Below are 21,478 nucleotides of genomic sequence, written 5' to 3'. Positions count from 1 at the left end.
GAACATGGAAGCATTGGTGGATGCTTTCCTCCACAGCCTGGCGGACTACATAAAGGACGAGCTGGTTTCCCATGATCAACCCCCCACTCTTGATGAAGCCATTGCTCTGGCTGTCCGCATCGACCGCAGGATCCAGGCCCGCCGTCATGAGAGAGGGCGCCAGAGTCCATCCACCAGCACACGGAGTGTCCCAACTGCCCTTCTGTCCGCACCTGCCACACCATCTAGCCAGCCGGACCAGTCTGAACCGATGGAGATCGGCCGCACCTCCCTAACCCCTGCAGAGCGCCAGCGACGCATCACCTCCAACTTGTGCCTGTACTGTGGTGGTGATGGTCATCGAGTCGCCACCTGTCCAGCAAAAGCCGGAGCTCACCAGATGTAGGAGGAATCCGGATGAGCTCAATGAACATTCAGCCCTCCATCAGCCGTAAACCCCTCATCCAAGTCTGTCTTCACCTGTCTGATTCCACCCACACCCTGGCAGCCCTGGTGGACTCTGGCGCAGAAGCAAACATTATTGACACAGGACTTGCTCGTCAGCTGGGCTTGGAAAGCCATCGCTTGTCCACTCCTGTTCCAGCCCGGGCCCTGGACGGTCACGCAATTGGCACAGTTACCAGCATCACAGCCCCCATCTCAATGATGGTGTCAGGAAACCACCGAGAGACCATCCGCTTCCACCTGCTCAGCTCTCCAGGCCAACCCCTAATCCTGGGCTACCCTTGGCTCCGTCTCCACAATCCTCACCTCGATTGGGCCTCCGGAACTGTGAAAGAGTGGGGAAATGCCTGCCACCTGACCTGTTTGCGTGCTGCCTCGCTGCCCCCCGGCTCAGTACCCCCCAGCATTGCCCACGACATTTCTAATGTCCCTGAATGTTACCATGGCCTCCGAGAGGTGTTCAACAAGACCAAAGCCACATCTCTGCCCCCACACCGTCCGTACGACTGTGCCATTGATCTCCTCCCTGGGACTGCTCCACCCAAAGGTCACCTCTACTCACTATCCCCTCCTGAAAGAAAAACTATGGAGGATTACATCAGGGACTCCCTGGCAGCTGGACTCATCCGCCCGTCTTCCTCTCCTGCTGGTGCCGGGTTCTTCTTTGTGGGAAAGAAAGATGGTTCTCTTCGCCCCTGCATTGATTATCGAGGTCTGAATGATGTCACAGTGAAGAACCGGTACCCTCTGCCTTTACTCACCTCTGCTTTTGAATTGCTCCAGGGATCCACTATTTTCACCAAACTGGACCTTAGAAATGCTTACCACCTAGTGCGAGTAAGGGAGGGTGACGAGTGGAAGACAGCATTCAACACCCACACCGGCCATTATGAGTACCTGGTAATGCCATTTGGCCTCACCAACGCCCCAGCGGTATTCCAGGCGCTGGTGAATGATGTGCTGCGGGACATGCTGAATAAATTCGTCTTCGTGTACCTGGACGACATCTTAATTTTCTCCAGAACTCTGTCCGAACACACCCGTCATGTCCAGCTGGTTCTTCGACGGCTCCTGGAGAACTCTCTCTATGTCAAGGCGGAGAAATGCGAGTTCCATGCTCAGACTGTGTCATTCCTGGGATACATCGTCGCTGAAGGCAATATCCAGATGGACCCCGCAAAGGTCTCGGCAGTTACCTCCTGGCCAGTTCCGGGGAATAGGAAGAAGCTGCAGCAATTCCTCGGTTTTGCCAATTTCTACCGGAAATTCATCCGGAACTACAGCTCCGTCGCCGCTCCCCTCACAGCTCTGACCAGCATCAAACACCCCTTTTCCTGGACCCCAGAGGCCAACACAGCCTTTCATACCCTCAAGGCCCGGTTCACCACTGCCCCCATCCTCCAGATGCCGGATTCAGACCGGCAGTTCGTTGTCGAGGTGGATGCCTCAGACGTGGGAGTCGGGGCCATACTCTCTCAACGGGCAGAGGAGGACAACAAGTTGCACCCCTGTGCATTTTTCTCTCGCCGGCTTTCACCTGCAGAGCGCAATTATGATGTTGGAAACCGTGAGCTGTTGGCTGTCAAGCTTGCCCTGGAGGAGTGGCGTCACTGGCTGGAGGGGTCCACAGTTCCGTTCCTGGTCTGGACCGATCACAAAAACCTCGAATACATCCGCAATGCCAAACGTCTTAACCCCAGACAGTCCCGCTGGGCCTTGTTTTTCACCAGATTCAACTTCACCCTGTCATACCGCCCAGGTTCTCGGAACACCAAGCCGGACGCTCTCTCCCGTCAGTTTCATAAGGATGACGCCCCTTCCCAGGAACCTGCATCAATTCTGCCCGATCCCTGCGTCGTAGCTGCCCTGACCTGGGATATCGAGGAGGAAATTCAAGAGGCCCTCCGTGACCATCCCAGTCCCAGTGCATGCCCAGACGGTCGTCTCTTCGTCCCAGATAATTTGAGGTCCCGGGTCATACAGTGGGGACACAACTCCCGCCTTGCCTGCCACCCGGGCTCCGCCCGCACCTGCCATCTCCTTGCCCAGCGCTTTTGGTGGTCGTCTTTGAGAAGGGATGTCCGAGAATTCGTCCGTGCCTGCCCCACCTGCAATCAGAACAAGTCCTCCACTCGGCCCCCCGCTGGTTTACTCCAGCCCTTGCCTGTGCCCACACGACCCTGGTCCCACGTCTCCTTGGACTTTGTAACTGGCCTCCCACCATCAGGTGGGATGACTGTCATTCTCACTGTGGTTGACCGGTTTAGCAAGATGGCACACTTCATTCCCCTCCCTAACCGTCCTGCCCGCCCGGCTTCCTGTCATGTGCCTGACCCTGACCCTGTCTCGGTACCTGTCCCGTCTTCTGTCCACGACCCTCCAGCTCCCTCCGAGGATGAGGATGTTCACTCGGACCGCTCGGAGGAATTCTAGCCCTCCACCGGCTCCCCTCCGCCCTCCCGACGTGGTGTCACTCTTGGGGACTTCTGGGGCCGTCCCTTAGGGGGGGGGTTCTGTCATGAGCTCTCTCTCTGCCTGGTAACACGTGCTGATTGAAGCCTGATGACCTCCACCTGTTCCTGCTCTGCTCTGCCTCACCCTCGTTACCTACCAGCTGCACTGCATTCACCACTCATCATGCCCTCTATATAAAGCCTTGCTTTTCAGTCCACACTTGTCAGATCGTCTGCAACCAGCACCAGTTACCTGCCTGTTTATTGAAAACGCCTCTGACTCTTTGCCTGTGATCCCGGACCCGCTCGACTACTTCTGTGTTCTCCAGCCCCGGTAATCTTGACCTGCCTTCCGTCCCTCTTCTACGAATACCGCCTAGTCCTTGACTGTACTGCTGCTTCGTTTCAATTGCTGTTGTGTGTGTGTTTCCCCCAGGACTTCCCGGATCATCCAGCTCCTGCCTTCGCTGTTCGGCTACTGGGGGAACACACACACGCAGACTCTTGGAACTCCTGTACCCCCCCGGAACCCCTGAAACCCCCAACCCTTAAATAAACTTTTGAACGTGACGCAATTGTGGTCCTCGTCCTGTTTGGTGTCTGACACTATTAGCCTAATGGACACACACACACGCACACACACACACACACGCACACGCACACACACACACGCGCGCGCGCACACACACGTACACACTTACACACGTACACACACGTACACACACACACACACACACACACACACACAGAAAGAAAAGAGGGCTCACCAGAAAGACCACATTAGTGGATTGGTAAAGGGCTCTTGCCACTCCGATTCGCTGGCGCTGACCTCCTGACAGGATGATTCCCTGGGGGAGGGAGAACAAAGAGAGGGTGAGGGAGAGAGAGAGCATGAAAAGACAGGGAGGAGGGTAAGTGGATGAATTGAAAGGGAGAGACAGTGCAGGAGGTTGAGAGATAGATACAGTATATAGAGAGAGAAGGAGAGAAAGAGAGAATGGGAGAAATAGAGCGAGAGAGAGAAAGACATGTCAATTTGAATTACTAGAAAATGAAGACAATCTCCCATACTTACTGGGAGAGCACCATTGAAATTGAAAATTGAGAGAGAGAGAGAGAGAGAGAGAGAGAGAGAGAGAGAGAGAAAGTAAAGGGCTGAGACAGTGAGATGGACAGGGAAGTGGTGAATAATTATTTAGCTTTTGTAACAGCAATGATGCATGCAAACATGTGCTTTGTCTAAGTACGCCGGAACATTTTATATTCCTGAGTTATAAGTTCTACAGCTCTTGGGCTAATTCCTGAACAGCTGTTTTGAGAGAAATGGTATGATATGGAGACAGAAAAACAAAGTGAGAAAGACAGCAAGGAAGTGACACGAGGACACCGACACAGAAAATGAAGGAAATACAGAGTGAGAAGTGAGAAAGAAAAGAGATGCCACACAGGCATGAATTAGATGAGGCCTTTTAGATTGGTGCTGGAGGTTGGGCCTCTGACCCTCTCCAGTGAATGACAAGACTGACCCCTTAAGCCCCCCTAGGAGATGTATGTGTGTTACATTAGATTAGATAACACAACTTCATATGGAGCAATACCAGCCACCAGTCTCCTGGGCGCTGGTCCAGAGAAGAAGAGAGAGAGAGAGAGAGAGAGAGAGAGAGAGAGAGAGAGAGAGAGAGAGAGAGAGAGAGAGAGAGATAGTCATGGGGAGTGGACGGGGGAGGGTTCATATGGGTCAGACTAACGGAGAGAAGAGAGAGAGAGATGAAACAGAGAGAGGGAGTGAGGTTGTATCAATATATGATATAATATGAAATATATTATCTATCCATACATCTACAACAAATATATTATATATTAATTATTTTATATTATTAATTATATTATTAGTATATTAATACTTTGGCAATATTGCATCTTCAGTCATGTCCATAAATTCTTAAATTTAATTGAATCGAACTGAATTGAATCGATAGACAGAGAGAGAGAGGAGAGAGAGAGAGAAGGATGAGAGAAAGATGAGACACAGAGAGGTAGAGGGAGAGAGGGGAAGAGAGATATATAATAGAGGGCAAGAAAGATGAGAAAGATGAAACAGAGAGGTAAAGAGAGATAGAGTGAGTGAGATATAGATGGAGAGAGAGAGAAAGATGAGAGAGAGATGAAACAGAGAGGTAAAGAGAGATAGAGTGAGTGAGATATAGATGGAGAGAGAGAGAGAAAGATGAGAGAGAGATGAAACAGCGAGAGGTATATTTAGAGAGAGAGAGAGACATAGATAAACAGACAGAGAGAGAGAGAGAGAAGCCAGACTGCCACAACAAGATGAAAGACAGAAATATAAAGCATAGCGGAAAGGAGAGATGGTGCAAAATGCCCCATGAGAGGTGAGGGAGAGTGGGGTGGGAGAGCTACGGCAGCGCACATGGAAGACACGGCTCTCATCTCGCTCAGTCCAGAGAGTGGTCCGGGGAGTCCAGAGAGTGAGATGGCCAGTGGAGTGGAGTGGTATAACTCCACCATGTCAACCCCCGAGGCCCATTTGAGCAAGACTGAGTTGCACATCACGTCACAGAGCACACTCAACACACCCCGCAGAGACCACAATCACACTCAACAAGGCCCACAGAGACCACAATCACACTCAACACACCCCGCAGAGACCACAATCACACTCAACACAGCCCGTAGAGACCACAATCACACTCAACACGGCCCACAGAGACCACAATCACACTCAACAAGGCCCGCGGAGACCACCATTACATTGAATTGAATTACAGATTACATTGAATGCACAGAGGATCTGGAACCATATGCCAAAAACACACACACACACACACTGCAACATTCATTTACATCCATTACAAGCATTACAAGTGCTAAGGAACCGTGATCCTGAGGTCCGCATCAGATACATTTCTGATTTCATCTTAATCAGTAGGGCAGATCTATGTTAATGGAGTGTGATGGTGTTTCAAAGATGTCATGGGAGGGTCCTACCTGTCTGTGTGTGTGTGTGTGTGTGTGTGTGTGCAACTGACCCGCTCGCCGACCTCAGTCTGGTCTCCCTGTGGCAGGATGTCGATATCCGGCTGCAGAGAACAGGCATCTATGACAGTCTTATATCTACACACAAAAGAAGATGGTGGGAAAGCAGTGTAAATGCTGGAGTACACACATAATGGCGCACACACACACACACACACACACACACACACACACACACACACACACACACACACACACACAAATTTGATGGAGAGTTGCTATATACATGTAATAAACCCCCCAAGTTTCAGAAAAACCACAGCTGTTCAAAGTTTACACAGTAGCCAGTGGACTGTTTGAGTGACTGTTTTGGATTGGTCAGATTACCGGTACAAGATTTCTTTTGTCTTCCAGGATGGTCTTTTAGGGTGGACCATGTCAGACTAGGCCTAAGCAATCATAAAACCATAAATTCTCGCTGTGTCTTGGTCGGGAGATTGGCCACATTAGGCTACAAGATCATGTAGCCTATTGTCCATGTCGTCAACACGGGTGTCGTAGGGGATTCCCCACAAATTCTGAATCTGACATGCTAGACTTTTTGTTGTGGTGTCGTGTAATGTTACAGACAATAAATCGCTGGTCGTTGAATATGTCACATGACAAGACGCATGTCCTTCGGTATCGTTCCCAACCTTTCATATTTGGGCACGACACTGGAAATTTATCAACTAGCCTACGACAAAATCGTGGCAAAATCATGCAATCTGACCAAGCCATTACCTACAGTATAATATTTCTAGGACATTCTACCAGCACCTTTAGTTATGAAGGTCTGAAAATTCTAAAACAACGATGTTTTTTAATACTTCAAAATAACATTTGACAAATGATCCTTACATTTTTCTGTATCCATAGGTGTGTAGATTTGAACAAAATCTGGTTTGGTTCTTACAGGGGCTTTTACTGCCTGAAATATCCGATTTTGTTTACCACGCTCAGAGGTTAGTGCTGGCCTAGTGGGTCGTCTACTTTCAACGGCACATGAACGGCTCGTCGCTACCTCAAAATTCCACTGGAGCTCTAAGCGGATTTGTAGGCCTACACGCAGCCTTAGGCCTACAAGACTGTATATAGCTCTTCGAGTCACGGTAAAATGTCATTTTTGGTACATAGCTAATTTAGATTAAAAGTGTGTTACACTGTTTTTATGCAATTATGGTTACATAAAATGTGAGGCCAGAACTGATCTAATAGAGAATGGGTCATGAAGACAAAATGATAAAAAGAACAAGGATGACAAGAGAGCGATAATTTACTGTAAGTGGCAGGTGTAGAGACCAAAAGAGAAAGAAGTAAAATGGGCAGAGCAAACATCAGTGTCTATGGGATGTTACCACAGCAACAAGGAGATGGAACCTATTTGTCTTCTCAAGAGAAAGGCCATTAGGCTAATAGTAATTATATACTAGTGGGTCAAAGTATGGATCTTTTGGCGTGTATGTCTATACTTGGATGTGTGTGTGTGTGTGTGTGTGTGTGTGTCTGTGTGTGTGTGTCTGTGTCTGTGTGTGTGTGTGTGTGTGTGTGTGTGTGTGTGCGTGTGTGTGTGTGCATGAGTGTGTGTAGGAGAGAGAATGTGTGTGTGTGTGTGTGGGCGTGTGTGTGTGTTTGTGTTTGTATGTGTGTGTGTGTGTGTGTGTGTGTGTGTGCGCGAGCATGAGTGAGAGAGAAAGATATGTGTGTTTGTTTGTGTGTGCTTGTAGGTGTACAAACGCATGAAAAAAACAGGCAGCATATGGTGTTTGGGCAGCATTCACACTGACTGCATGGAACAACAGTCAATGAATAAAAGTGCACGCACATCTACAAAAAATGAAACAGGTGCTGAGTATAAGGCTGCCAACATATGAAAAAATAAAGAAATACTTGTACACTGTTATATAAGCTCCCAGAGTGGTTTATTAAGCTACAGCGTACCTCTTACAGGTACCTCTTTAGTTTTGCATGGAACAACAGCCTATAGAAACTGATTACAGTTAAGTGGGGGAAATCATCCACCACAGAGAGACTACGCAGAGCTGCAGCCACGGTTTACTTGAAGTGCTGCATTTGAGAGCTTCCTGAACACATAACTGCAACAGCTCACAATTGGTATTCTGTTTATCTACAGTACTTCAAAACATTCAGCCCAAAGCCAGCAAAGATGGTTTACATAATGGCATAACACATCCTTACACTAACAAAGTGTTGGCAAAAGGAGTTTGATCTGACACTGTGAGAGAAGCAACAGACCACAGAGTCCTTAGCCCTTCGGTGCTCATTATAGAGTAGTTAGTTAGATAGTTAAGATGACCTTCATTACCCTCTAATGGAAGGCTGTGGCTAATGGATGGCTAATTCGGACAAGAAGATTAATCAAGAGAATCAAAAAAAAAACAACCTAGTGATTGGAGTGGAATCTTGGTCGAGTGTCCGTTCGAAGCATCATTGAAAGTGTGAGTGGGAGAAAATGACTGCCAAGACCTACCTCTCTTTGATCAAGGGCATCTCAAAGGTGATGTTCTCCACCAGGGTGGCATTCAGGAGCCAGGGCTTCTGGGAGGCGTAGGCCACAGAGCCCCTCTTCCTGATGGAGAGACATAGAAATTACCATCTTAGACCTGCTTGTCTAATCTACACTCAGGAATACAGGAATGTTGAGATGCATTGATGTATCATGTATTGGTCTGAATGCACCAAATGCAACTGCTTTGATTTTAGATTATTACAATTAAAATAATACAAGTACAATTATTACAATTCAGGGCTTTGAACCAGATTTTTTCCCCCAATTGATTCGTTCCGAACAGTATCCGGTTTTCAATTCAACCCTAAAATTGACGTTCCTGAACCGGTTGGAACAAAAAAATAAAGTTCCAGAACCGGTTAGTCCATGTCAGCTGCGGGACATACAAATAAGTAGGCTAATCATTAGGACTTTAAAAAAGCACTATAGGCTACATTATGTAAGTGGCATAATTTAATTTAAGTATTATGCATGAATTAAGTCAAGGAAAATTTCTGCCATGTCGTTTAATGGCAAACAACCAAACACATATCCATTATACTTCTTACATAGCTCAATTGGTGCAAATGACAAATAGGGCAGGCTACATAGCTGTCATTGAGAACGTTAATTGACCTCAGGGCCCAATCAGTGCATTTGTTTCTCTTATGTCATCAAACAATACAAAACCACAAAACATTACAGAAGCATCACTGTAGTTCTTACATCCATCCAAGAGCCTATGCAACTCACATAGCTAAATCTTTGCAAATAACTGAAATATGGTAGGCTACATACAGTAGCTGCCATTGTGAACATCAATTGGCCAAACCTGGTCAGGGCCCAATCAGTGCATTTTTGTCTCTCTTATGTCATCAGGAAATACAACACCACAATGATGTGTATATACAGTAGCTGCCATTGTGAATATTAAACTTATAAACAAATGCCCAAAACCTTGTCAGGGCCCAGAGGGAAATGAAAAAAAGATTCTGCCTGTAAAGCTGGCGGCAAGCTTCTCTATTACATTTCTCCTGACGAGAAAACGACCGGAAGTGAACCTCACCAAGTCATATTGCACAGAAATCTTGTCAAAGAATGAAATAAATAACAGTATTAACCGGTTACCATTATTTTAGATAAATGATTCTGTTCTGGAACATAAAAAAACTAAAGTTTCTGGTTTCGTTTCTGTTCCTAGCAAAACATCAAAAGTTTCTGGTTTTCGTTTTCGTTCCGTGAACCGGTTCAAAGCCTTGTTTGTACAATTTTACATCAAGTTGTATGTATTCCCAGGTAAAAAAGTAGTATACTTTAGTGTGTTAGAAATATGATTAAAGTACATGAAGTATAAAGCAAGTATGCTTACACTTTTTGTACTTTATGTAAAGTATGTTTAATGTGTACTTTTAGAAAGTATACTTCAAAGTAGATGTTATTAAGTTCAACTTCAGTGTACTAAAATTAAATATACTTATTGTGCAATATTCAAAGTGTTTTTGTAATGTACTTTTTAAAAGTGTACTTTGTTGTTAGTGTATTTTAAATGGTAAAGAAGTTTATTTAGTTTAAGTGTATTAAATTGCTAATACTTAGAGTTGTAATATAGTGTACTTATGGAAAGTATATTTTTTGGTAGGCCTAATACATTGTTTGCATAGTTTCATAGTCATCTCACCTTTAATAAAATACTAATGTGTGTAGCTTTTAGGCCTGATATGTCAGCCGCATGGATGGCAATGTGCAATAACCTAGCCTAGACACACTGATCTATCAGTTTTGGTCATCAAATAATATTTTTTCTTTTGTTGATTTTGTGTCTTAGCAAGGTAGTAGCCTATACGTTTGTGATGTAGTAGAGGTCGTGAGAGGATGAATGTGGCATTTTGTTAAATTTATAGGCAACACAGTTAAATGTAGCCAGTCCAGTTGACCAATAACATGGTTGTTTGAATTTGAAATGGAGTGGGCGGATCTGTGCAGCTTTCGAGCAAAACGTGGTGTGAGCAAACATTAACGTTATTTTATACAGTCTATGCTTGTAACTTTATTTGCAAGACAGATGGACTATAGAGACCAGAAAATGCATACGTTTACGGTCCGTATAAGCTTACAGGTTTGTCCAAATTAAAGATACCATAAATTCTAGTCATGCCAGAGACGTTGGTCCTACAGAGCTAGAAGGACTTGTCATATGAGATAACAAGGGCTGAAGCCAGTTGGATCTAAAGTGTCAAGTTATTCGTTATCAGGTGAGTCCCAAAGCATATTGTTAAATGATTCTGATGTAGCTTACTCTTTATGACCTTCGGTAGTCTTTGGAGAAGTTAAATTGATGGCTTAGCAATATTTCAAGAGTTTGTTTTTATCCTTGCTAGTACAAGCTAGCAATGCCAGATCATGTTAGCTAATTTAGCTAACGTTAACGTCATAAACGTCGACCAGATCCCTATCAAGAAGAAAACTAACGTTACATTAGCCTGCTTTGTGTTTGTGGGATTATTGACAAGCGTTGGCTAGCACTAACGTTAGACAAACTATGATGGAAGAAAGTGTGTTCTTTATTAAGCAACGTTTGCCTAAAGTTCACCAATGTTCTTTAATATTATAGTGTAGGCTAAGTTAACTCACATAAAGGAGGATGGTGCTAGGCTAGTCACACTTCACATTCATTAGGCATGCTAATGACATTGTAGCTGTTTTTTTCTTTAATCGTGGAGACATCTTTTAAAATGAGTCTACAGGACAAATTACATGCATTTTATGAAGTAGAACGTTTTTTTCCACAATTGATATTAGAGGGGGAATTAAACCTGGTGTTCTACTAAGTTAGTGCTATGAAGCTTAGGCTACATGATTGATATTATGCCTTGGTTTATGCGATAGATTTAGATTTTTTTTAATTATTTGTGTTTGACAGAGCATTCAAGTTCATTTCATGGTAGTGTTTGTAATTTACCTAGTTTTAATCTGTAGCCTAACTATGTTTTTAGAGGTGTTCCTGGACAGTTTTGAAACCGAGATGTCTGAACGCCTCAAATAATCAGCAGTAAAGGTAAATATTCATCATCCAGGACCTTGTCCCATTACTCTTAAAGCATAACTCAAGCCAAAATGCAACCTAGGGTCTTTTTGTGAATGTACCTGAGTCAAACTTTCGTTTGAAAGCATAATTACGTCAGAAGCGCCACCATTAAGCTTGACTGTATTGTCGTTTCTGGGTCAAATGCCATTTTGAATGGGAGTCGTAGGGGCAGAACTATTTTGATACATGATGATTTTGATTCATGCATCAAAATAATGGGCTAGTGCCCCTACGACTCCCATTTAAAATGCCATTTGACCCGAAAACGATAATACGGTTGTATTGGAAACAAAGGAATCTAAGGTAATCAAATGCAGAAAACAGGGTGGTTGCACTCATATCGGTGCCAAAGTGCACAACGCTTTAAGGAAAGACTACCTGGCCAGGTCTACCCATACCAGGATGGCAAACAGATGGTGTCAATACCAATTTGACCCATAAAAAGTAAATAGGTACAGATAATCTGTATTAATCTCATCATTGCCAATGGATTTCTGTGTAAAATATTGTTTATCTTGTAAAATGTTGTCCATCTTCTTTCTGTTCACAGACAACAGAGACAAATTCTCTAATACCAAGGTCAATGCATTTGACTGCTGTCCAGCCCCGGGTTGCCACCGAAAACTTTATGCATCTTGGACTGGAAGATGGTGTGCTAGTAAGGAAGCTAGCTACCACAGCCTTTGCCACCACATCTCAGTGTTGGGAGGGAAGTTCACTCACTGCACAACTCTACCAGCTGTACCTTTCCTCCTCAGCCATGATCCGTAACCACCATGGTTTTCTTTCTGGGCCAGAAGACTTTGCAAACAAATAAGCAATAAATGATCATGCATTACAAATTTAGCCATGTTAGACTGTTAAGTTGTTGGCTTGTAGGCTGGGTCTCCAGTAAACAATTTCAAGCTTAGAGGGCAAATTCTCTCACCTAGGAGGGTAAACAACTTTTGTTTTTCATGAAATCTGCATTTTGAATTGATGGTCTACCAATGAGGCTGTAGAGTATCGCGACACAATAGTGGCAAAAAGCACTTTCGCGATGAAACATGCATTCAGGTGTATTATATTATATATTATTTCACACACATAGATATTAAATGTGTGCGCACAAATTCTCTCTGCGCGTGCGCACTCAGAGGAAACTGCTCCCCAAGCATGGAAGAAAATGCTGCGAGCGAGGAGGAATCTGACCAGCGCTCCAAACAGCCACTCGAAAAAATCTATGCATGTGAAATAATATAATACGCCCAAATGCATGTTTTATCGCGTTACCACATCCACATTCTTTTGTTGATTTTGTGTCTTAGCAAGGTAGTAGCCTATACGTTTGTGATGTAGTAGAGGTCGTGAGAGGATGAATGTGGCATTTTGTTAAATTTATAGGCAACACAGTTAAATGTAGCCAGTCCAGTTGACCAATAACATGGTTGTTTGAATTTGAAATGGAGTGGGCGGATCTGTGCAGCTTTCGAGCAAAACGTGGTGTGAGCAAACATTAACGTTATTTTATACAGTCTATGCTTGTAACTTTATTTGCAAGACAGATGGACTATAGAGACCAGAAAATGCATACGTTTACGGTCCGTATAAGCTTACAGGTTTGTCCAAATTAAAGATACCATAAATTCTAGTCATGCCAGAGACGTTGGTCCTACAGAGCTAGAAGGACTTGTCATATGAGATAACAAGGGCTGAAGCCAGTTGGATCTAAAGTGTCAAGTTATTCGTTATCAGGTGAGTCCCAAAGCATATTGTTAAATGATTCTGATGTAGCTTACTCTTTATGACCTTCGGTAGTCTTTGGAGAAGTTAAATTGATGGCTTAGCAATATTTCAAGAGTTTGTTTTTATCCTTGCTAGTACAAGCTAGCAATGCCAGATCATGTTAGCTAATTTAGCTAACGTTAACGTCATAAACGTCGACCAGATCCCTATCAAGAAGAAAACTAACGTTACATTAGCCTGCTTTGTGTTTGTGGGATTATTGACAAGCGTTGGCTAGCACTAACGTTAGACAAACTATGATGGAAGAAAGTGTGTTCTTTATTAAGCAACGTTTGCCTAAAGTTCACCAATGTTCTTTAATATTATAGTGTAGGCTAAGTTAACTCACATAAAGGAGGATGGTGCTAGGCTAGTCACACTTCACATTCATTAGGCATGCTAATGACATTGTAGCTGTTTTTTTCTTTAATCGTGGAGACATCTTTTAAAATGAGTCTACAGGACAAATTACATGCATTTTATGAAGTAGAACGTTTTTTTCCACAATTGATATTAGAGGGGGAATTAAACCTGGTGTTCTACTAAGTTAGTGCTATGAAGCTTAGGCTACATGATTGATATTATGCCTTGGTTTATGCGATAGATTTAGATTTTTTTTAATTATTTGTGTTTGACAGAGCATTCAAGTTCATTTCATGGTAGTGTTTGTAATTTACCTAGTTTTAATCTGTAGCCTAACTATGTTTTTAGAGGTGTTCCTGGACAGTTTTGAAACCGAGATGTCTGAACGCCTCAAATAATCAGCAGTAAAGGTAAATATTCATCATCCAGGACCTTGTCCCATTACTCTTAAAGCATAACTCAAGCCAAAATGCAACCTAGGGTCTTTTTGTGAATGTACCTGAGTCAAACTTTCGTTTGAAAGCATAATTACGTCAGAAGCGCCACCATTAAGCTTGACTGTATTGTCGTTTCTGGGTCAAATGCCATTTTGAATGGGAGTCGTAGGGGCAGAACTATTTTGATACATGATGATTTTGATTCATGCATCAAAATAATGGGCTAGTGCCCCTACGACTCCCATTTAAAATGCCATTTGACCCGAAAACGATAATACGGTTGTATTGGAAACAAAGGAATCTAAGGTAATCAAATGCAGAAAACAGGGTGGTTGCACTCATATCGGTGCCAAAGTGCACAACGCTTTAAGGAAAGACTACCTGGCCAGGTCTACCCATACCAGGATGGCAAACAGATGGTGTCAATACCAATTTGACCCATAAAAAGTAAATAGGTACAGATAATCTGTATTAATCTCATCATTGCCAATGGATTTCTGTGTAAAATATTGTTTATCTTGTAAAATGTTGTCCATCTTCTTTCTGTTCACAGACAACAGAGACAAATTCTCTAATACCAAGGTCAATGCATTTGACTGCTGTCCAGCCCCGGGTTGCCACCGAAAACTTTATGCATCTTGGACTGGAAGATGGTGTGCTAGTAAGGAAGCTAGCTACCACAGCCTTTGCCACCACATCTCAGTGTTGGGAGGGAAGTTCACTCACTGCACAACTCTACCAGCTGTACCTTTCCTCCTCAGCCATGATCCGTAACCACCATGGTTTTCTTTCTGGGCCAGAAGACTTTGCAAACAAATAAGCAATAAATGATCATGCATTACAAATTTAGCCATGTTAGACTGTTAAGTTGTTGGCTTGTAGGCTGGGTCTCCAGTAAACAATTTCAAGCTTAGAGGGCAAATTCTCTCACCTAGGAGGGTAAACAACTTTTGTTTTTCATGAAATCTGCATTTTGAATTGATGGTCTACCAATGAGGCTGTAGAGTATCGCGACACAATAGTGGCAAAAAGCACTTTCGCGATGAAACATGCATTCAGGTGTATTATATTATATATTATTTCACACACATAGATATTAAATGTGTGCGCACAAATTCTCTCTGCGCGTGCGCACTCAGAGGAAACTGCTCCCCAAGCATGGAAGAAAATGCTGCGAGCGAGGAGGAATCTGACCAGCGCTCCAAACAGCCACTCGAAAAAATCTATGCATGTGAAATAATATAATACGCCCAAATGCATGTTTTATCGCGTTACCACATCCAACTTGAAAAGATATGCTCAAGAGATCCATAACTTTCAGAAAAATGTTTTACTTTTGTTATGGATGAATATTATGTTTTGTTTTCATTCATGTCAATAAAATGTTTTTCTCATAATCAAACTGTAATTTGTCATGTAACAGAATAGGTAGGAGAGTACTAATAGTACAATTTTAAATCACACTAATATTATACTTAAATTGTATGCCTTTATAATGCTTAAAGTACCTTAAGACTATACTTTTATTAACATAACTGCAAACTTTCAAGGCACTTATTGTAGTCAGGAAGTACATTTGAAGTTCATTTAAAATATTACAGAAGCATGCCAAATGAATAGAAATGAGGAGGATAAGAGTATTCAAAATACACTACTACACTATTATTAGTTATATACTGTAATGCCTTTTAAGTACATTTCCAACACACTTGGGATGTTACAAAATTGTACTGTGACTGTTTCGAATGCTCATAAAATCTCTTTTTGTATAATGTACTTAAGAACACTTAAAGTTTGAAAAAAGTCGTTCCATTTTAGCACACTAACTACACTCAAAGTATAGTCAAGTTGGTATTAATTTGAACTTAATACATAATTCAATACACTTAATTACACTTGGATTTGACGAAAAAAGTACGAAAACGGTACTTAGTACACTTTCAAAAAGTATACTTTTAATAGTTTTTTTTTTTACCTGGGTTCTTACACTAATTTCCAAAATAAATATATTTGTATATTGTTTTAATAGCATACCTGATATCGCCCTCTTCGGCAGTGTCTTTACAAGTGGGGCTACACACACACACACACACACAGACTATTGTTCACAACCAAAAAGGAATGTTCTAATAGTCAACATTAATCTCAGTTAACCCCCCAGCCCCATGTGTCTGGCAAATTAAGTGTGCTTGTTGGAGGTGAGTAGTTAGTGCCCAGAGGCAGAGCAATAGTAGCCATGGCTTTGTTGCACTGTAGTGGTGTACTCATGGGGGGCAATCAGTGTAAATCCACCAATACATCCAGGTCATCTATGAGCTATGCTCTCTTAAACATGATGACCTTCAATATGACCTTATCTCAAGTACGCCAAATGAACAGCAGTGGTGGGAGTCAAACAATATGAATCCATTTGGCCACAAATAGCAGAGACTGAAGTCAAACCTTGATTACTGCTACTTAATAGGGACTAAACCTCACACAATACTACGTAGATTTAATAAGACGTCCTCTAAGCATATGCTGAAATCAGCATGATCTATGCTGCACTGAATTCAAACTGAGCTCAGCACAGTGCACACCACATCCTGCAGTAATCGAGTGTCCTTGGTGTGTCCTTACCCCTGTGCTGCAGAGCAGAACGGAGGGCTGCTGTGTGAGTTGTGGGGGGTGAGGATCTAACTGAAAACACTTCCATAGCAACCATCCTGCTTTGTATCCTCCAGACACAAAGGCAGCTTAGACGTGACTTGTTACAACCACATTCTTGACACACCAGACTGACACCGACTGACAGGACCATAAAATCCAAAACCAACCAGAGGTTTCCTTGCCGAGAATCAGACTCCCCACACACAGTAGACACTTCCCAACTGAGTCACGTCCAACATGTAACATAAGTTGTTTAAGCCAGCAACACACCCTATACATGCTAATTTCACTGTAATTAGCTAAAACTAATTATAACTATTACAGGGGGTATTTCTCACTGTGCTGTCAATCAAATGTTGAATAAAGCAGTTCCCCAGTGAGTCTAGCAAGTGTTTAAGAGCCACAATGACAGAGGCGACACTAAATATTCAAAAATACTATTACGTCAGAAAGACGGACGGCTTATCCCATGATGAGATGTGAGCTCATAACCAAATCCTATTACAGCGCTACAGGGATTTGATGAGTCATTGTGTGAATAAATGTTTTTTTGCAGACTGGTGAGCAGGTGCTACCTCCTAGACATGGTCAGGAGAGGTTGATCTAGCAGAGGTTATTACTGTAGGAAAGGCAGCGGAAAACATCAAAGGTGAAGGCTTTTATCGGAGAACAACATCCACAACATGCCTGAAATAACAGCTAATGACAGTGGTGGTTGAAGTGGGCAAAGGGACTCAGCCAATGGGAGACCTGTAAAGTGCCCCTCATGGCTGCAGTGCAAGTCCCTTCCTGTTTTGAAGAAATGCATTTCATGCTTTGAATTCTGCTCTTATTCTCCTGAGGTATGTACAATGGTAAAGGGAAATTGGTTTGTTACCCAATTTAACTTTGGTTATTTTAAAGTCATCGTGCTGATAGGCATTCATACAATGTGCAATGTAAGTGGTATGCAGATAAAATAGATACAGGAATCATAAAATACCTCTCATCACCTTCTGAGTCCAGGTTGGGAAGACTGCAAAAATAAGGAAAACATAAGATCAATTAATAAGTAAAACAAGTCAATAACATCTGAAAGCATAATCTGTCCATTTAATACCAATTCATACTTTTCTTCTCTGATGCAAGCAATGCATTGATTACTTTCAAGGGACATGAAAGCCCATTATCTTTAACTCTGCTAACGTCCACATGATTGTGGAGTCATTCCAGTTATGAATAGCTGTGAGATACGCTCAGAAAACAAGACAAGGCTTTTGTGAAACCCACTATCAACAGACAGGGTGGCAGCAAGCACAGCTCATTCAGAGGTAACATACAGTAGAGCGCGGAAATGGACCCTGTACCTTTTTATACACAGTAAAATGGACACTGTACCTTTTTATACATAGTAAAATGGACACTACCTTTTTATACACAGTAAAATTGTATACTTTCTGTAGTTTGAAATGGGCTCATTACGTGATGTAATCAGCCTCTAAAGACTTGTGTAAAGAGTCACTGGTCTTATCATTTGCATTTAAAATGCTAACAGAACAAAAGCATATGCACACACACACACACACTGGCACGCACACATACACACTCACACATACACACATACACATACACACTCACACATACACACTGGCACCTCACAAAGCAGCTGCCACAATCAAGCCCAGAGGCACAGAAGCATGATATTTACAGCCCTTTGGCAGGCAACACATTTAGCTCTCCTTGACTTTTCAGAGATGGCGCCTCGAGAGGCATACAGAGGACACGGCACTCATTGTGTTGAGGAGGTGCTAAGTCCACCGCCACTCCATAGATCCCCTGGTATGCTATGCTTAAGTATACTTAAAATGCCATGGAGCAATGCAGGGAAGCTATTGAAATGATGAGATCTGATAGCAGAAAAATAATCATCAGTCATTCTCTGGGATCCCATGCAATCCTCCGCCAGTCACATCAAAATTATTTAGCCCTGTCAGTCATCTCTTTTCAAACACTCTGTCTACGTCCATTTTTAGAGAAAAGCTTGATCCAAATCTGGAAGGGATTCCCACAGTTCCCACTGGGAGGTTATTCCCAGAGTTCTGGAGAAACCAGTGAAGAGTCTGGGAAAGTGGTATGATGCAAGCCTTAGTGATAAATCACAGGTTGAAGACTTGAGACAGGTCACTAGGCAAGGTATTGCAAAAATTGACAAGTCAGGGCTGCCAGGTAAGCTCAAAAGCTCAAGCTGTGGTGTTTGCAGTTTGGTTTGTTGCCTCGGCTAATGTGGCCATTGACAGTTTATGAAGTTCCTCTGTCAAAGGTAGAGAGGTTGGAAAAAATGATCAACTCCTTTGTCAGAAAATGGCTCGGAGTCCCACGCTGCTTAAGCAGTGTAGCCTTGTATGGGAAGGGTATTTTAGAGTTGCCAATATCTAGTCTGACAGAGGAATTTAAGTGTGCTAAGGCTAGATTGGAAATGACTCTTACTCAGTCCAAGGACCCAGTGGTGAGGAAAGTTGCACCCACAGTTAATGCAGGGAGGAAGTGGAACCCAGAGCAGGCAGTTAAGCAAGCTCAATCAGCATTGAAGCATAGGGATATAATGGGCCATGTGCAGCATGGGCGGGGGGGGGTCTAGGGGTGGGTGTAAGTAAACCCTTGTGGAGTAAGGCTTCTGCAGGAGAAAAGAGGAAAATGGTAGTGGAGGAAATGCATAGACAGGAGGAGGTTGTAAGATGTACTAAGGCAGTGTCGCAGGCAAAACAAGGGCAGTGGGTGAACTGGGAAGGGGTGGAAAAAAGACGGATTAAATGGAAAGATCTATGGGGCATGGAAGCTGGTAAGATCAGATTTATGTTAGGTGCTACATATGATGTGCTCCCATCTCCCAAGAATTTAAGTCAATGGTTTGGTGAGGATGATAAATGCATACTTTGCTCGTGTGTGGGCAGTCTTCACCATATCCTATCAGGGTGCAAGGTAAGTCTCACCCAGGGGAGGTATACGTGGCGTCATAACCAGGTATTGAAATGTGTGGCAGCGGCAATAGAGGATAAAAGGAGAGAAGTCAATTCATTAGCAGCTAGTAAAGGGGTAAGGTAAATTAACTTTGTACATCAGGGGGATAAACCTTGTTCCGCGAAGGCCAGGTGTAAAACCGGCCAGTTGAAAAATGGGGCGGGCTGGGAAATGAAGGTTGATCTTGGCCAGCAGATGGCGGTACCTCCACATATAGTGAGTACTAAGCTACGACCCGACGTAATTCTATGGTCGGATTCAGAGAATATAGTTTACTTCATTGAACTCACTGTTCCTTGGGAAGACAGAGTGGAAGTGGCCAATGAGCTGAAGAGAGCTAAATACACTGAAATAGCAGAGGAGGCAGCTAAGTGAGATTGGAGTGCACGATTAAGGCCTATTGAAATCGGTACACGTGGGTTTGTGGCCAGATCTGCTATTGGCTTGCTGTCTGAATTGGGCATTTGTGGTCGAAGTCTAAGGCAGGTGGTTAGTAACATGTCTTTAGCAGCAGAACGGGCAAGCGAATGGTTGTGGGTAAGGAGAAGTTACCCTTCCTGGGGCGCAAGCTAAGGTAAGCTAACTGGCTCATTTGTTTTGTGTTTGTGATGGACTGTGCCTAGGTTGATGGTACTTGGCTAAGGTTTTTTATGGTTTATGGTTCAGTCCGCATCAACGGGACGGACCAACCTAGCCAACTTAGACCATGCCTGGGCTGGTTAAGGGTATTTGGATGTTTGTTGTGGTAATATGGTGGGAGCATGGGGCTTAAGCTAACTGGCTAATTTGTTTTGTGTTTGTGATGGGGGGCCTAAGCTAACTGGCTAAGCTAACTGGCTAATTAATTTTGTGTTGGTGATGGGGCCTAAGCTAACTGGCTAAGCTAACTGGCTAATTTGTTTTGTGTTTGTGATGGGGCCTAAGCTAACTGGCTAAGCTAACTGGCTAATTTGTTTTGTGTTTGTGATGGGGCCTAAGCTAACTGGCTAAGCTAACTGGCTAATTTGTTTTGTGTTTGTGATGGGGCCTAAGCTAACTGGCTAAGCTAACTGGCTAATTTGTTTTGTGTTGGTGATGGGCTGTGCCTAGGTTGATGGTTGGTTGGCCAGGGTTTTTATGGCTATGGTTCAGTCCACATCAATGGGACGGACCAACCTAGCCAACCTTGACCATGCCTGGGCTGATTAAGAGTATTTTGGGTATTGGATATTTCAATGTGGTAATATGGTGGCAGCATGGAGGGGAGTGTCTCCAAGACGCTGGTTTCACTGTTAAGCCTTCATGAGGTGTCGTGGGCCTAACTTAACGAAACATCGGTGAATGAGGGTGCCCACTTGATAACCCCAATGACATGCCGCATACTATATACTGCTGTTGGATGAGCCATTTGTATTGTGTTTGTGACCATTTGTTGGCGGATTTGTGGGTAGTGGGCTTTTTAAAGTTAAACTTGAGCAGGGGCTTCTGAATGTGTTTTTACCTTGGATTTTGGCACAAGGGATTTTAACATCTAATCCTGTGTATTAATGTAACACTGGCTGCATCTGTGATCCCTTGGCTGAAAGATCGAAATGAATCCAGACCAGTTGCTCGAGAGAATGGCACAGACGCCTCTTCCGGTTCGATCCCAAGAATAGTCTCAGCATGATAAACTACTCAGACTACTCAGATGATCAGTGAGGCTCCAAGCTGAAAGCCTTATTTATTTATTTGTTTGTTTGTTCATTCATTCATTCATTCATTC

General features: G+C 43.4%; 1 protein-coding gene and 2 long non-coding RNA genes across 4 annotated transcripts in view; 2 read left to right on the top strand and 1 right to left on the bottom strand.

Moving 5' to 3' along the window:
• Positions 1-21,478, bottom strand: part of abcc8 (ATP-binding cassette, sub-family C (CFTR/MRP), member 8) — a 79,687-nt gene that overhangs the window by 25,852 nt on the left and 32,357 nt on the right. For both annotated transcript variants that reach the window (XM_042109141.1, XM_042109142.1), the window contains exons 17-21: positions 17,720-17,752; positions 16,123-16,161; positions 8,422-8,520; positions 5,945-6,029; positions 3,665-3,745 (exon numbers count right to left, since the gene is read on the bottom strand). In XM_042109141.1, coding sequence (XP_041965075.1) covers positions 3,665-3,745; positions 5,945-6,029; positions 8,422-8,520; positions 16,123-16,161; positions 17,720-17,752 — 337 coding nt within the window. The remainder of the gene's footprint in view (positions 1-3,664; positions 3,746-5,944; positions 6,030-8,421; positions 8,521-16,122; positions 16,162-17,719; positions 17,753-21,478) is intronic.
• Positions 10,059-12,685, top strand: LOC121723490. The gene is made up of 3 exons (XR_006034958.1): positions 10,059-10,691; positions 11,435-11,494; positions 12,075-12,685. It is a non-coding gene; the product is annotated as an uncharacterized LOC121723490 (long non-coding RNA).
• Positions 12,813-14,933, top strand: LOC121723491. The gene is made up of 3 exons (XR_006034959.1): positions 12,813-13,258; positions 14,002-14,061; positions 14,642-14,933. It is a non-coding gene; the product is annotated as an uncharacterized LOC121723491 (long non-coding RNA).

This window comes from Alosa sapidissima, chromosome 11 (genome assembly GCF_018492685.1).
Source record: "Alosa sapidissima isolate fAloSap1 chromosome 11, fAloSap1.pri, whole genome shotgun sequence".
Lineage (NCBI taxonomy): Eukaryota > Metazoa > Chordata > Actinopteri > Clupeiformes > Clupeidae > Alosa > Alosa sapidissima.
This window is presented reverse-complemented; position numbering and strand designations above follow the sequence as displayed.